This window comes from Myodes glareolus, chromosome 12, assembly GCF_982192425.1.
Source record: "Myodes glareolus chromosome 12, mMyoGla1.1, whole genome shotgun sequence".
Lineage (NCBI taxonomy): Eukaryota > Metazoa > Chordata > Mammalia > Rodentia > Cricetidae > Myodes > Myodes glareolus.
The window spans coordinates 78,405,736-78,421,483 of record NC_142037.1 but is presented as its reverse complement, the minus strand read 5'-3'; the positions used below and the strand labels follow the sequence as shown (position 1 = coordinate 78,421,483).

At 40.6% G+C, this 15,748-nt stretch overlaps 1 protein-coding gene across 2 annotated transcripts in view; it reads right to left on the bottom strand.

Moving 5' to 3' along the window:
• The window catches only part of Gpc6 (glypican 6), a 1,010,052-nt gene that overhangs the window by 748,441 nt on the left and 245,863 nt on the right, over positions 1–15,748 (bottom strand). For both annotated transcript variants that reach the window (XM_087912307.1, XM_048421923.3), the window contains exon 2: positions 1,430–1,588. In XM_087912307.1, the coding sequence (XP_087768433.1) occupies positions 1,430–1,588 (159 nt within the window). The remainder of the gene's footprint in view (positions 1–1,429; positions 1,589–15,748) is intronic.

Below are 15,748 nucleotides of genomic sequence, written 5' to 3'. Positions count from 1 at the left end.
TTGTCCTGGAATTACCAGCATCACGGCAAAGGACAGCTTTGTAAATGCATTAGAATGGGTTTCCAAACTCAAGGCGAGAAGCAGCAGCAGCGGGATCACCCTCAGCAGCGGCGGGATCACCCTCAGCTGCTCTCTGCCATCAAGGACAAGATGCCTCCATGTGCAATGATAAATGTGGGCACCTAAACCCAGAGCCTCCCGAATGCTGCTAGGCTTGTAATCTGTCAATCAAGGGCGACCCCCAAGGACGCCCTCATTAGATTCAAGAGAAGAGCTTCACGGAATCACACTTCCACAAGGAATCGCTGTCACATATATCCACTGATAACTTTATCCACAGAGCAAGAGAGAAGATAGTGAAGGCGCGGGAACAGCCTCCTAGAAACGTCGGCGCGCCAGCAGCATAGAAAATGCAACGTCGTCATGAGGCAGCCCCTCTTTCAGAACATGGAGAAGAAATTTGAAAGGCAACAGTGATACAAGAATCGTTTCAAGCAACCGTGAAATAGGCTGTTTGAAAGAAAAGCATTGGCAAGTCTTTTCTAACTGGATATGTGGTGCTCTGACTAAGAGGGTGAGGAAAGTGGATAGGATCTTGCTGGCGTTGGCTGGGGCACAAGTCCAGTGGGAACTACGGAAGTCCTACACAACATGCGAGTCTGCTGCCCAATGAATTGTAGCATAGTTCATGCTCTTCTTAGAGCAGTAAGAGCTCTACATCCACTGAAAACATACCCTAAACTGTCATCGCCATTGAAACTGCTGAAATTCACACTGCAGTGGAGTATTCTTACGGCCCTGATTAGGAAGTTCAAGCTGAAATGACGGGAATACTGCCTCCACTCTTGTGTTCTCTAACACACAGGAAAACATTTATGGAAATATGGAAATGATAGTGCTTACTTATGATCTGGACATGAAAGGGGGTCGATACCCTTTGTGAAACCCATGACAACTGCTGTACATTAACATTAATGCTGTCACATTAACGCATGGAAAATACTAAAATAACGCAGTCCGTGTCACTGTCGTGGGGACAAGCCTGGCCTCTTAAAAAAGCGTGTGGTGGTGCAAACAGCTGCGAGAGAAAGGACTTCCCAAGTGAAACTTCTCAGTGAAACCCTGAAGACAAGCTAAAGCACGAATCACCAAACTAATGGAATGGTGAGCTTCGCGCTGCTGAGCCACGGCACGGGCAGAACCCGACCACAGCACCCCTTTGCTCAGGCAGGGTTGTCTTTTGCCATAACGATACCAGAGAACACTATACTGTCCAGAATGCCCATGTCTTTCCTAAATATAGACAAATTCTACATGCGTTTGAGAGGAAATAGAACCATCTCTTTTAAAAAATGCTTTTTTAGGTAGGACAAAAGCCTTGCATCAAAACGCAGCAGAAACACAGCGAAGGGCACCGAGCTACACCTACCGTCAAATTTCTTGTGCCTTGACACAAACGTAGTACGCACAAAATGACTCGTCTCTTCCACAAGGTTCTCAAACTCGAGTTTGCTCTGTTGGCTTAACTTGTCTTCCATTTCTGTGGTACAGCACGTGTATTCCTGAGGGCAGATGCGGAGGTGCTCCCCTGCAAAGAGAAGAAAGCGAACATCTGCATGAAATGTCAGGGATTCTGGGTAGATTCGGGAGGCTTTATTCAAATCCTGGGAGCACCTGTCCCCTTTCCTCCCCAGCCATTCTCCGGGACCCAAACTGGATCTCAGCATTCATGTGTTTACCACTTCCAGGGCTTCTGAGCCTTAAGTTGAACCTGATATTTGAACCACATAACTCCCTGAAGGTGTGTAGAAATTCTCAAAACACCTGACTTTTTTTCTTTTCTTTTTCCCTTCCTGCTTTTATTTGAAAAGTACCAAAGAGCATCGGGTGACAAGAGGCATCAGAGAGTCGTAAGTGTGCTGGTCTTAGGAAATATCAACAAGGGGAACAATTCCAAGGACCATCACCACAGCCTGTTAAGAAGCAGGAACAAGGGACAATGGCGAGAGATGACTGAGTCTTGCCAGGCTGTCTGTGGGACGGCAGAGGTGAAAGGCAGAGTGTCTGGAACAGTGATCTCCTGTGTCACACATTCTTCAGCTGACATTTCTTGTCAGAGAAAAACTGTTCTGGAAAGAGGAAGCCACTGATAGGTTTAACTAATTCTGGTATCAGACAGAAATGTAGATGAAAGGGAGAAAGTCTGTGCTTAAGGCAGCCCATTGATGCCGGGCCACCTCCTTTGACAGCATGACTTTCTCCAGTGATATGGCAAGGACAAGCCTATACTTTGCTGCATGAAATTAAAAGGGAATTATACTGTGCAGAATGTGAATTTCCAATGTACTTGGCTCAGATTGTGTCAAAAGTTTTTGTCAGAATGTCTGTAAGGAAGAAGGAAAATCAACTCAACATCTTGCTACATAAAACCAAAATCCACTCTCTGACATTCCCTCTAGGGCACTGAAACCAAAAAGGAAAAAGCACTTAATGCTATGACTATTAAATTCACATGCAATGTTTAACAGGATAAATAAAAGTTTCTTGCAGCCCAGGGTGAAGTGTAGAGTGTCTCACACACTGAGAAGCAGTTGGATTCTTAAGCTCCCTATAAAAACAGGACCAGGATGGCATGCTTTCCCAAGTTTATATATTAAAGGTGGAATTTATGTGACTTCTAAGATGGCATGAGACTATTAAAGTCACACATAATTTTACAATAAAACCAGAAACCTATCGTCCTTGAGAGTAAGAAACATCCAATTCAGGTTCACCGTTCCTCTCGGAGGAATCAGGATCTTATGGAAAGTTATACATTGTGTCACGCCACGTTTACGTTTGCTGTCTGCTTCAATTATTTAATAACACACTTGGGAACTTGGCACTGAAAATGTAGTAGTTCTGGGGACTGGCTGGAGGGAGGGGTGGGGTTAGATAGAAGAAAGAAAAACAAGTTTCTCATGATCTTCAAAAGTCAATCTGGTGCTCACTTTCTCCTACTGCCCCCAAAACCAGTTCACAAAACTCTAACCTCAGACAAGATGACTCCAGGGCCATGACTAAATGGGCCAGGTATGACCACCCAGTTCATCTCATGTAAACATTGAAAAAAATGTCACTTTGCCATTAGAAAAGGAAGTAACAGTCCTCTATTCTATAGTTCCACCTTCTCTCTGCATCGTGCTTCCTGCAGTTTTCCTTGCTAGGAAGCAATTTAAGCAATCTAAAAGAAATCTGTCTCCCTCTCTCTTTCTCTCCCCCACCCATGAACAATGTACCACTGTGATGAGGGAGAAAGGGAGGCACTTACAAACCGGAAGCTACAGGTCTAAGAACATGCATGGACAAATGTGCACAGGCACGCATGTGTGCTCACACACGCACATGCAAAAACAAAAAATATGAGGACCTTAGGAAAATTTGTTTTGTTCTGATATCATATTTGGGTAGGCATTCATGAGTATTCTTCATTTAGAGCCCTTTGCCAAATCCAGTCCCATCCCTGTTTCTATGGATCTTGCAAGCATAGCTGGGGAAGTTTCAATGGATAATATTTGTGTTAGAATAAAGTTTTATAAATTCAAATTCAATTATCAGTAGACAAAATGCCATTGACACACCCTAGTAGATGCGGTTCTTTGCATAGTTTCAGACTCTATCAACATTAGGATGCTATGGATATAGTTATGATAGAGATTCACAGCCTGCAAAAACAAAACTATTTAATGTTCTATGATCAAGATCAAAGGTATTTCTCCATAGGAAGAAAGTAGATATAACACAGGATATGGAAACGTTGCCCAGCTTGAGTAATTTGAGCCCCGAGGAACATACAATAGTGGTCAAATTATAAAGAGAGAAAAAGTTTTCTTTCAGGATTTACCAATTACATTCACTTATCAAATTGCCTTAGATGGTCTATAACATATGTGATAGATAATTAGACAAATCATTTCTTTCACCTGGAGTGTAGCTCGACACATCAGTCCATGTAAGGATAATGGAAATGAGCAAAAGAAGCCACAAACAAAGAAAATGCACAGCTAAAACTTTTAAGTGTGCACATACTCATCAACCACTGATTGACAGCTTGTATGGGAAACTGACGATGATGGGTTCATGGCCACAAGATCTAGCACAAGCACAAAGAAGAGGGAAGGCATAAGCTGATACTTCTTTGGGGAGCTGAGTTAACGCCAGTGGATTGTTAAATTTTTTGGCACTAGAAATCTAAAAGTAAATAAGCTAATATTTAGGTGTGGAAAAGGGATCTCCAACAAGAAGCTGCAAAATGAATTCAAGGACATAAAAAAAAATACCTTACGTCGTCCTCTGTATTCCAAGAAATAAAAGATGAGACTGTTCCTCCCTCTCCGTGTCCCCTTCAATTATGTCAACTTTTACAATATCTTTTCCCCAAAGTCTGCCCAGATGTTCATTTCCACCCCCAAGATGCCGCGGTGACAGCAGAAATTTAATCCTGCCAAATCCCACTCCCTCCAAACAAGGCCCCAGGTCTGAAAACTGCCAAAATTAGACTTGGTGAGTGGCACGGTGGTTAAGGGCAGCAGACAGCACGACCTCATTAGCCAAGGGAGCCAGCCTCTGCAGCTCTGCTACCATAAACCGAATGACCTCACAAGTGACAACCTGCAGACCTCAGAGTGTGAATCCCAAACTAGCAACAGAAATGACCTGCCAGGAAGGAACAGCAGAGTAGATTCCAGCAAACCACATTGTGCCATTTTCTAGAAATGGAGAACGTTAAGAAAGATGACTGCAATGTCCCTTCTAGGGGGCAGGATATTAGAAGTTACAAGGTTTAAAGATAGCAAGAGCTACACAGTGCTTGGATTTCTAAACTTCTAGGTGCTGTCTGATGGGAGGTAGCATTTGCTTTGGATTTGGACATCTTCAGACTCTGTCTAGGTTCTCTCACTGTCTACCCCAGAAATTCAGCGAACTGAAAAACACGTTAGAGGGGCATGGGCACCTATCCTTTGCTGTGTCTGCATATATAACTATTTACTTTGATTACCTGGGTAAATCGTCTAAGGAAACAGAAGAAGTGATGTAAGGTACTCTAGAAGTTAAAGTTTTGCTAGTGTTTCTCAAAGACAAGAGAGTTTGCATTGGGGTTGACATACTTGGACTGATTAGTCTTCTAAAATTCCTGCATATGACAACCAAGAGTGGCCAAGCAAAAGAAATTAGCACTTTTTCAAATGATCGGTTCCAATGTACTTCAATAAACTTAAGTTTGTCAGACATCCACATGGGTACTTTTGGAATCTTTTTTGCCCAAAAGATTTATTATAAATGACCTTTCCTATCTTTTAAGGAAGCTATTCTTTAGGGACATTGATCAACATCATGATAAAAATTGTTCCTCACAAGTTTGAGAAAATCAAATTCATATTCTACTTTTGAGGGTCTTATTCAAATCACCTCTTATTGCTATTGTCCTTTGATATTGTAATGTCCTTTACATTCCTGGTAAAGGATTTAAATGCTAATTCATAAGTTTCTAATAATTTCACTAAAATTGTGTGGGAGGTCCTTCTATCTATGTGTTGCTTTTATTAGTTAATGAATAAAGAAACTGGCTTGGCCTATAGCAAGGTAGAAAGAAGGCAGAGTCAGAGAGAAGCCATGGACCTGCCACCAGAGATAGACGCGCTGAAATTCTGCTGGTAGGCCATGACCTTGTGGTGATGCACAGATTAATGGAGATGGGTTAAATTAAGATGTAAGAGTTAGCCAATAAGAAGCTAGAGCTAATGGGCCAAGCAGTGATTTAAATAATACAGCTTCTGTGTGGTTATTTCGGGGCTGAGACGCTGAGCAGCTGGGGACTAACTAGCTGACTCCTACGACACTAAAAAAATTATAAATGTCTTCTTTTAACAGTGCAATCAAGAAGTTAGTTGTTTAATTTGATTCCCAGAATTACACATGGAAAATTTCCAACACACTACACTGGACGACACAGATGGACTGACATAGACCAATGGTCTCTATACTGTTGAGTTTACTGTGCAGGACTGACCTGATGATAGGAGAAATCCTCTCAGGGTAATCAAAGAACAAGCCTTAAGGAACATGGGAACGTGCAGTGATGGAGGTGAGCAGGATGGAGGAGAGACAGTCTTCCCATTGTGACATCTAACTGCTGTCTATGTTATGAAATTGTTACATTGCTAATAAATTGGTCATTTTAAAATATAAGCAATTACCCTTGCTTTAAATATATATAAAATGTCAACTGATTCAATCAAAACTTATAACATGTAAAATCCTACCTGAACACAAGGTCCGCCGAAACTGGCACAGGTAGCTGTCATGAAACACGCAAAAACACACACCTCGTAGAGTATGTCTCAGAATGATTTGTCAAAATAATGCCAAAAGCATCTTAGCAGAAAGTTTTCAATGCTTCAACCTAGGTAACTTTCTACAGAAAGCAACTCAGCAAGATTACAGTTGCATGTTACATGGCCAACAATAAAACCTAATACTATGATTCCATGAGCCAAAGTCCATTAAGAAGAAACTCTGTAAACACACCAACCTATAGCAAGGCTCACTGGAGCACAGTAGCGAACTTACAATGGTGCGATGGGATATTTTAAATGTATAAAAGGTTGCTGATGTAGGAAAAGAGGAAAAAAAGCACATGTTGGAGGTAGGTTACGTTTTCAGACTCGGACACACTATATTCCACGCTATGGCATTAAATCTTTGCATGGCAGAGCTTTCCCTTAGAATTTAGTTCAGAAGCAGCCAAAGGAGACTATACTGGAGCACAAATGAGTGTGATGGCATCCAGCTTCATCTTGCATTGGGAAGCGTCTGTGTTCACTTGTTTTATTACTAAACAACACGTACTAACTGGATACAGACAGTTTCCAATGTATTGTGATTTCAATGGCTGCTGAGTACATTAGAGGGTTCACACCGTACTTGGACAGGATAATAAATGAAATGCTACATGTTTCTCTGACCTAGGGTGCCATGGACAGATTACTGAGCTCCTAGAATAGTTATGTTAGTATGGCTTGACTGCAGAACTTGGGAATTCAAAATCCAAACAAGAAGCTAGGAGCTGATTAAGGATGCAATTAACATCTGCAACCAGCTGGTCTTAGGAAGGACATCAAGATGAATGAAGTAAGAGTCTGAGCTGGTCCTGGGAAGGGCTGTCTGACTGGAGCTGTCATTGAGAAAACTTGATTTCCTCAAACTTCTGGCCTCGGCTCTTGCCTCGGTCTTCCGATGCATGTTGTCCTGCAGAGTGAGCTTGCTGACATGGGTTCTGATTTCGCATAAGACAATTCCTCAAAGTAACCCAAAGGCATACGACTTGTTTACATATTTGTACACGCATGTGTAGTGTTAGATACTATTGATTCTAACTTTCTGAAGAGCTCACATACACGCACAGAGGGTTCTGTAGAAGGAGTATTAGAACCCTTAGCATGTTCTTCACTGACTCATTTTTCCACAGTGCTGATGACTTCAGTTGCCTAAAATTATTATAAGTTTAACCCAAGTCTTAAGAACATGTAAGTTATTTTTTTTCCTTTCTGAGTCAATCAAGAGTGATATCTGAAAGATTAAAAATAGAGTCACTGTTGTGTTACCAAATATTACCCATTAGCTCTACAGATTTCTAAATTATGGGGTTTGATTTAAAAGCAATATACATCCCAATGTAATTTCCAAATTACCCAAATTGCCATAGTATAAATATTTCCAATGTAGTTGGTTTCTAGCGACCATAATGATGTTCCCAGATGTCAGCTTGAGAAGGGAGTGCAGTAGCATCTATTATAGGACTCAGATCCAGCAGGCCTGGGGAATACGATTGTCAGTCAGTAGAACATGCAGAGAAGGTTGAGTTGTGTGTTTCCCTACTTCTGAGGTAATGTGATTTACTTATTATCGTATACAATATAGTTGTTTGTGTTTCAATTTGGTGTTAGGTTTGTTTTGCATATTTGAAGGAGGCTGTCATGATATTCACAGACTGACTTTTCTCATTACATAGCTACGCAGCCCAGGCGAGTCTCTATCCATCCACTCCTCTGCTTCTGCTTCCATTGTATACTTTTAGTAATCACTATGTTTAGAGGAAATTCACTAAATAACTGATGATCTGAACATACTTCTCCAAAGCAGGGCTATAGCATCACCAGCAAACCAACAAGTGGAGCTAAAGGTGATGTGTGTGGTTGCTGCCTGTTTGCCTCTCCCCAGTTCGCTAAGCCTTGCCTCCAATGATAAAGCTCATAGACTACAAGAATCTGTCATGTTCACCATCTTCGTAAAGACCAATGTTTGAAATACTCATTTACCCCAAAGGAAAACTGTTTCATAATCATTGTCAACTATCAATTGTCCTGGACAGATGGAAGGGGTGGACTTGTATAGATAGTTTCAATATGGCAGACTAAGGGAACCTAGGATCCCCTGAACTTTGATGGTCATCGTCAGTCATAGCAGGTCACTTATTGGGCAAGAGGAACTGGGGTGACAGAAATGATGTCTGGAGTGGCTGCTGTCCCAGGACAGAAGCTCTTCCTTGTTGCTAAAGTTGTACGCCATTGGAAGTGCCTTACTCCATAGACACCAGTGTCTTCTCACTGCTGCTATACCCCCTGATTCCTTCACTCTAATCACTCCTGGACTGTTTTCTCAGAATTCCCAGAAGAAACTAATCTGAGGATACAGTCTAGACATGTAGTGCTAATTTAGCATGTAAGAAGGCCCAGGTCTTTTTTGTTGTTGTTGTTGTTGTTTATTCAAGTATCCGAAAACACTCTTTCCACTTCCTCCCCTACTCCCAATACCCTCCCGCTCCCCACACTCCCTCTCCTCCTCCCTCACCATTCCCAAGAGCAGTCAAAAAAAAAAAAAAAAAAAAAGAAGGCCCAGGTCTACTCAGCATTACAAGAAGACAAAACATCAAATCAAAACAAAAACAACAATCTACTTATTGAAAGCCATGTGATTCTTATTAATTCATTCATTCATCCATTTTTAAGTAGGCACACAATACACAAGTAACTAGACAGCTACTATATTTAGTATTAAGAGATACAGAGAGATCTTGTAGTTAAGAATCCCAGTAAAATGTAGACAACTATACCAATGCTAACTCTTTCAATATCATAAGCACAGGTTGGATGAGAACACATATCTGCATCCCTATCAATCTCCCAGACACAGATGAACATAGAGGAATATATTACTTCCATGGGCTTTACGATGGTATCTTTGCTATTTGATCGCTAGTCAAGAAGTAGCAATGTTGGTTGTATAGTAGGGTGCAATTTAGGTAGGAGCGATGCTTGTCCTAGTCACCCTAACAGCTTTTCAAAGGTAGGAAAGAAAATCTTTTAGCAGGGAGCCACCAACAATCAAGCTTTAAAACAAAAAACACTTCAGAGTTCATCATACAAATAAGTAAAATTCTTGGAACCTTCTGCTGCAGTCACTTATATTATGTAAGTATTAGGTTGCATTATACAATGCACTTCTTATGGTAATTTTTAGTAAAAGATCTGAAAGATGCAAATTAAAGGCTGAGATGATATGCAGACAGCCACAGAGAGGGAGAAGAGTAAAGGCCATCCAGAACAATGCAGGTTCACAAACCAGAAATAGCTGATGCTCACTCAGATAGGTTTAGAGGACTTCATATGGCTCCTTCATCCATTAAAAAAAAGTATCTATGGAGTTATGCTAAAGGTTTCCCTTGCCTTCCAAAAAGTATTTATATAAGTTAAGTCTCCACATTTCAAAAACACTTTCTCTCAGTGCTCTGAAGAGAAGCTGGTCACCAGCCCCTAACAGGAATTTTAAGTAGTGTTCATTAGCATCCTGCAAAATTCAGAGCTCCTTTGACACCTGGCGCCCTTACCTTAGGGCTGCCCAGACTTCCTATTCAGGTGTTCAAAGATGCCATTAATCCTGCAGAGTGAATGACAGCTTCTCTACATTTCTCCTCTTTATGAACCAACCTGGCAAGATCTAGTTAACCTTCTCCAAATCTTCTTGCCAAACACAAGCAAGCCATAATTCTCCTGTTCCCTTAACCTTCTGCAACTCCACTGACCAAGATGCTGACTTATTTCTTTTGCTTTCTGTGACCCACATTGCATCCATCAAACTAACTGCTTCCTACAAATCCACTCACGGATGATGATCAATTTCGAGTTTATTGCTTCTGTAATCCCTCACTCATCTCTGCTTACTCAAACTTACCATTTCTACAATTGAATTTGGTGATCCTGTGGTGATAGACAATAAAGCAATTTACAAAGTGCTTGTTTTTGACCTTGATAACAGCAGATCAGCATTCCTACTAAATTATATGACAGCTCACTTGAGAACTTAGGATTTAGTGCCCCAGGCTCAGTAGCCGTAAACCAGTTCAGAGACTGATTCAGTACAGGGGCCAAGTCTAGGTGAGAGTGATTAAGAACCTAATCAAACTGAACTGCATGTAAGCTTTTATGAAAAATTATTTTCTCCTCTATAAAATACTGCAGTTTCAGTGGGCATCTGTAAAACCATGACTGCAACACTGATGGTATCACACAGAGGAAAGCCATAAAAGGCAGAGTGGCTGGAAATGTCACAAGATCTATAGTGCAGTCCACAAGTGTATATTTCGGTAATTGTCTACCTCGATGACAATGAAACTCCATAATATCCAACCTTTTACAACTCATAGAGTCATTAATTTATAATAATTGCTTTAATCCCCACTATTCCTCGAAGATGGATACCCATAGATAAATAGCATCAGCCCCTACTTCCCAGATGACTGATGGGGGGCCTCCATGAAGGAGACAGCTCTCTTCCCTAGGCATTTCTTCTGCAATTAATAAAGGGCAAGAGGTGGCTTTCTGAAACTCGTGTACAGGGACCTTGATCTTTCAAACGACAGTGCTGCAAACGCTGTAATAAATTAAGCATCCTCTCCAACCAGGGGCTCTCAAATGCCCCCAGTCGGGAGGCAGCACCGGAGCCCAGCAGTGTCGTTAACACATTGGTGTAATTAAATCTCAGCTGTAATTTTTTTGAACACAGAGGAATAAAGACCCTCAGGAAAGACAAGACCAACCACCCCCTTGAAATGAAAGCACACATTCCACACAGTTAAATGGAAATGAATATCTCAACTAAATGTTAAAACCACACCAAAGATGGAAGATCAAAAACTCAATATGAATTTTTAAAACGCTCAAATAATCTTAAGAGAACTCCACCAGTGACAATAAAAATACATAAGGCTGTTTCTTCTTCATCCCCCTGTTTAAACAATGTCCATCAAAGAGGCACATTGACAGCTATACAGATTCTACAGTGCTACTGAAAACTGGATGTACCCCTTCAGGATCCCAACATTTAACCAAATATACTAAATAACTGAATGAATGAATCAATATGGATTAAATTACAAGAACTCTTAATCCATTAGATAGGCTTTTCAAAGTCAGACATTACTGCAAAAGTTTTGAGCTAAGGCCGAGTTTTAAAGTAAGGGATAGAAAGCGATGACATATTTCTTAGAGGAAAGCTGTTTCAGAAAAAATAAGGTTAGTCCAGTTAAATGCCCTCTTTGTGGTCATGGAAAGGTTTACTGTTTATTGTTAAACTTCCTACATCATGTTACTGACTCAGAAGAAGTGAAAACATACAAGAATACATTAAAGAAAAGCATATGCAAAGAATTTAATGGAAATATTAAACTCATGCTAAATTTCATGTACAGGTCTATGATATGGGTGTCTATTATATCCTCAGGATTCCTATGTGTTTCTTTGAGTTTAAGTATTTAGAAATCCCACCTGACCTCCTCTAAGCTTAAATAATGGTTCTGGAGGAAGCATACCAAAAAATACCTCTACCAATTTCCTCTGTAAAGATTATGATACAACCACAACATAACCAAAACCACCCACCTATAAACTTACTCTACTATTCAGTTTAATGTGCCGTTAATCATAACCTTTTATGGGAACATCTAAGTTTCAATTCATCTCTTACCACTGTGCTTAAATATTCTGCAAACAGAATACTGAGCCCTGAATGGTAAGCTCAGTTTTGTCTTAGACCTTCCTCAGAGAGCTTTTCTAGCTGGTAAGAAACCACGAGCCCTCTCTTATACACTCGCCTTTCTATTGTTTCTCTTCAGTTCTCACTTATACACCTCTTCAGGACTTTGACTGAACTTCCAGGATCTAGAGTCAAGATTCCAACACTACAGGCCCCTGCCATACACCATAGGTGGCACATGGCCTTCAATTCACATCTCACTGTGCTTCGATGAGTCCGTCTTTCTGGCAGAAGCGGATCTACTGGAGAACTGATTTCTAAATCAGTTCCCCAACGATATTCCTAATACCTAGCTCAGAACTCTGCATATAATGGCTTTTTATATATTTTGGTTCAACAAACAAAGGAAATAAAGTAAATCAATACAATAATGTAAGTAATGGACACCCATACATAAATTCAATGAAATTATTAAGTTCACCTTGAAACAGTCATAAAGACCATTGTTAAACTATGCCATAGCCAGGGAAAGGCAGCGATGCTAGTGAGGACTCCATGAATTCTGCCGTACAGACTGAGTTGATGGTGATTTTAAAATATGCTGCCACTCAAACTACCTTTTATGAAAATATATTTAATCTCTCCACTTACATCATTTTACAAAAACCTTTTGCTAATGCTACTACCATATACATAATTATTAAATGAATGTAATCCCACAAAGACATTATCAGGTAAAATATAAAAGCATGCCATTAAAATAATATCCATGTTAATAAATGGGTATCTGTACCAAAAATTGAGGGGACTGAAAGAAAAGCTAAAGGTTGGGTCTCTAAAGAAAGAAAACACATAGCTACATACAGAATAGGAAAGACAGACTGTAACAACACTTTAAATATCACAAATTGCACAGATCCTATCTCAGAAAGTTCAGCATTTCTGAAAACATGGCAACATGTTGAAAATGCAAAAACATGGCAAATGCATTTTTTCCTCAAGAATAATATTATAGTACCATCCCTAGGCAATTCAAACTATATTATTATTGCACAAGAGTATTCTCTGTCAGTAATCAAATAGACAGGTTCTAGGGTAAATACACCTTGAACAGAATACATGCTGGCACAAGGCAAAGTTTGCTTAAGAGGTTGTGTTTCCCTTTTGCTGGAAGGTTTCCTTCATGGCAGGGTGGCATACAAACACCAGTAACCACTTAATAATGCCAAGGAATAGAAAGATCCATCAGAGATCTATGCCATGCAGATAAGCAGACTAACATGATACCCTTCCAAATTCTAGCATAACCACATTGCTTGTCATTGAGATATGAGCTACTGCTCCATAGTCATTGGATGTTGATTCCAATATCACTACATTCATCTGCTTTTCCTGTCTTGACCAATATTTGCTCGTGATGCTTTATGAATGGAGCTGTAATGTATACAATAATCTATTATCGTGGAAAATTCAGAATAGCCTCCAGTTGGAAAAGCTCATTGATTAACATGAAGCTCAACAATCCCCAGGCCTCCTACTTTGAGCTTCTGGAGAGATAATCAGGAAAGAAAAATGGCTGCAGAATAGACCAAAACCAGCATCCACAACACAGAACCATAAATTGCTTGGAGAAATTCCCAGAGAGGGAGTCAAGAGTCGGAGGTGAGTGACCTGAATGAATGTGTGGCAGGCTCACTCCTGGAAGCTTCAGTCCGCTGGTTCTCAGCTTCATTCTCTTTTCGGACACAAAACTGGGCTTCGAGAGCATATTTTGTGGCAAAATTCTTTATCTACCTGTTGTGGGAGGAGGAGGGGTGAGTGTTAAACCCTCTCCCCAGTGTACTGTGGAGGGAAAAAAAATTCTAAGTTAAGGACTGGCCTCATCACTATTCACTCCAAATGGCTGATTTTGGCAAGTTTGGTGTATGCATCCTGTGGAGAATCAGAAAAAAGTCTCTCATCTTCTTCTTCCAAACGAATTTTGGTTTTCATAGCTCCCACGTCATAGGAGAAAATTTTTCTGATATGGAATGGAGGATTCTAGCCAGGATTGCAACTCCCATAAAACCATTCCCAAACAAATTCTGTTAGGATACCCTGTCTCCAATTTTACCCAAAACTCACAGGTAGCTTTCATTATTCAGAAGGCTCTAGGGCACACATGAAAAAACTGACCTTTAAATGCTCTGTAGGAGATCTTGTACAAAAGGAACATGTTTGGCTGCCATATTTGAGCTAAATTTGTAACCTTACCTTACATGGAGAGTATTGTTTAGGTAATTCTTTGGTTGCTTCATGTACTCAAAACATAATTCATGCTACCTATTGAAGAAAAATCACACACAGAGGTTTGGAGGCCTGAAAACATCCAGTGATCCCATTCTCCTCACTAGTTACCACTCATGGCAAGATTCTTCTTGCTCTAATTTTAAAGACTGAAACTTTGTAGTTGAATGCTTTTCTCTCTTTCTTCTAAATAACTTCAGGTATAGATGTCTTAAAGAGAAAGTGTCTTAAAAGGATGTGAACAATAGACTTAGATACAAGTGGTGGATCCACAGTTGCCACTGTGAAGCCAGGAAGCAGAAGCATAAATAACAGATTCACCCGTTGTAATGGAAAGAGTTAAGAGAGGTGAAAAGGGGGCGGCGGCGGTGGTGGTGGTGGTAATATTTTCTTGACAATGAATTGACTAAGCCAGCACTGACAGTACCAGACAGTTCACGAAGTCCCTGTTCAGAAGTGGCTGCCTTGGAGGTGGAATCTGTCGAGCACACGAGAGACTCAAAGTGAAATCTCCACAGACCCCTCAGCAACCGGTTGCCTAGGTCTACTCTGTGCTGTGCCAGCCACAGCGGAACTCAGGTGCAGAGCTGAGCCGGCGGACATCTTTGACAGGCAAAGGACAGATTCCTCTCAGCAAAACAGGCCAACACAGTGGGTACATCTTCTATACCATCTGAGACTCAATCACAGAAAGTCCCACACATCAATGGAAAGAACTGGAAAATACCAGGGAGAAAGTTGTAACCGATAGGAGCTCAGACTTAGTGACTCTGTGGCAAAGTGGACTTTACACACTGATTTACCTATTACTAGACAGGATAAATTGACTTAATGTGTCTGAATTACTTAGACAGGGAGTTATCGCCAGAGCTGCAATGATTGATACAAGGGTCCTGTGATGGGTACAGAAAAATCACACCATTCCAGCTACAAAAGCAAAATTAAACAAAAAAAATTACACTGAAGTAGTAATACATTCTATTTCATATCATTTCTTCTTTTTAAACAATTGCATTTATATTGTTGCCTTATTTATGTGTCGGTACTTTACATATGGTGTGGCTGTCCTTTCTCTTATTCAAGGTCACTACAATGCTTTCACTGCTATGTACCCGTCCAGTAAACTCATGTACGACTCTCCTCATTCATAATTTACTCATTTTCCCCTTTATCCATTCTCTCATTTCACTGCTTAATAATTAATCCATAGTACTATAAACACAATACCAACCACATGATGTCCAATCAGTGCCCTAGTGCCAGCAGCTCTGAACAATGATAAGGACACAAGAGAAGCAGACAGGCATCTTCCCCTGGATGGTAAGGCTGAGCCTTCTGCCCAAGCACATCTCTTATTAGCTTAGTTTTTCAACAGTGATAGGAACAAGTGAAG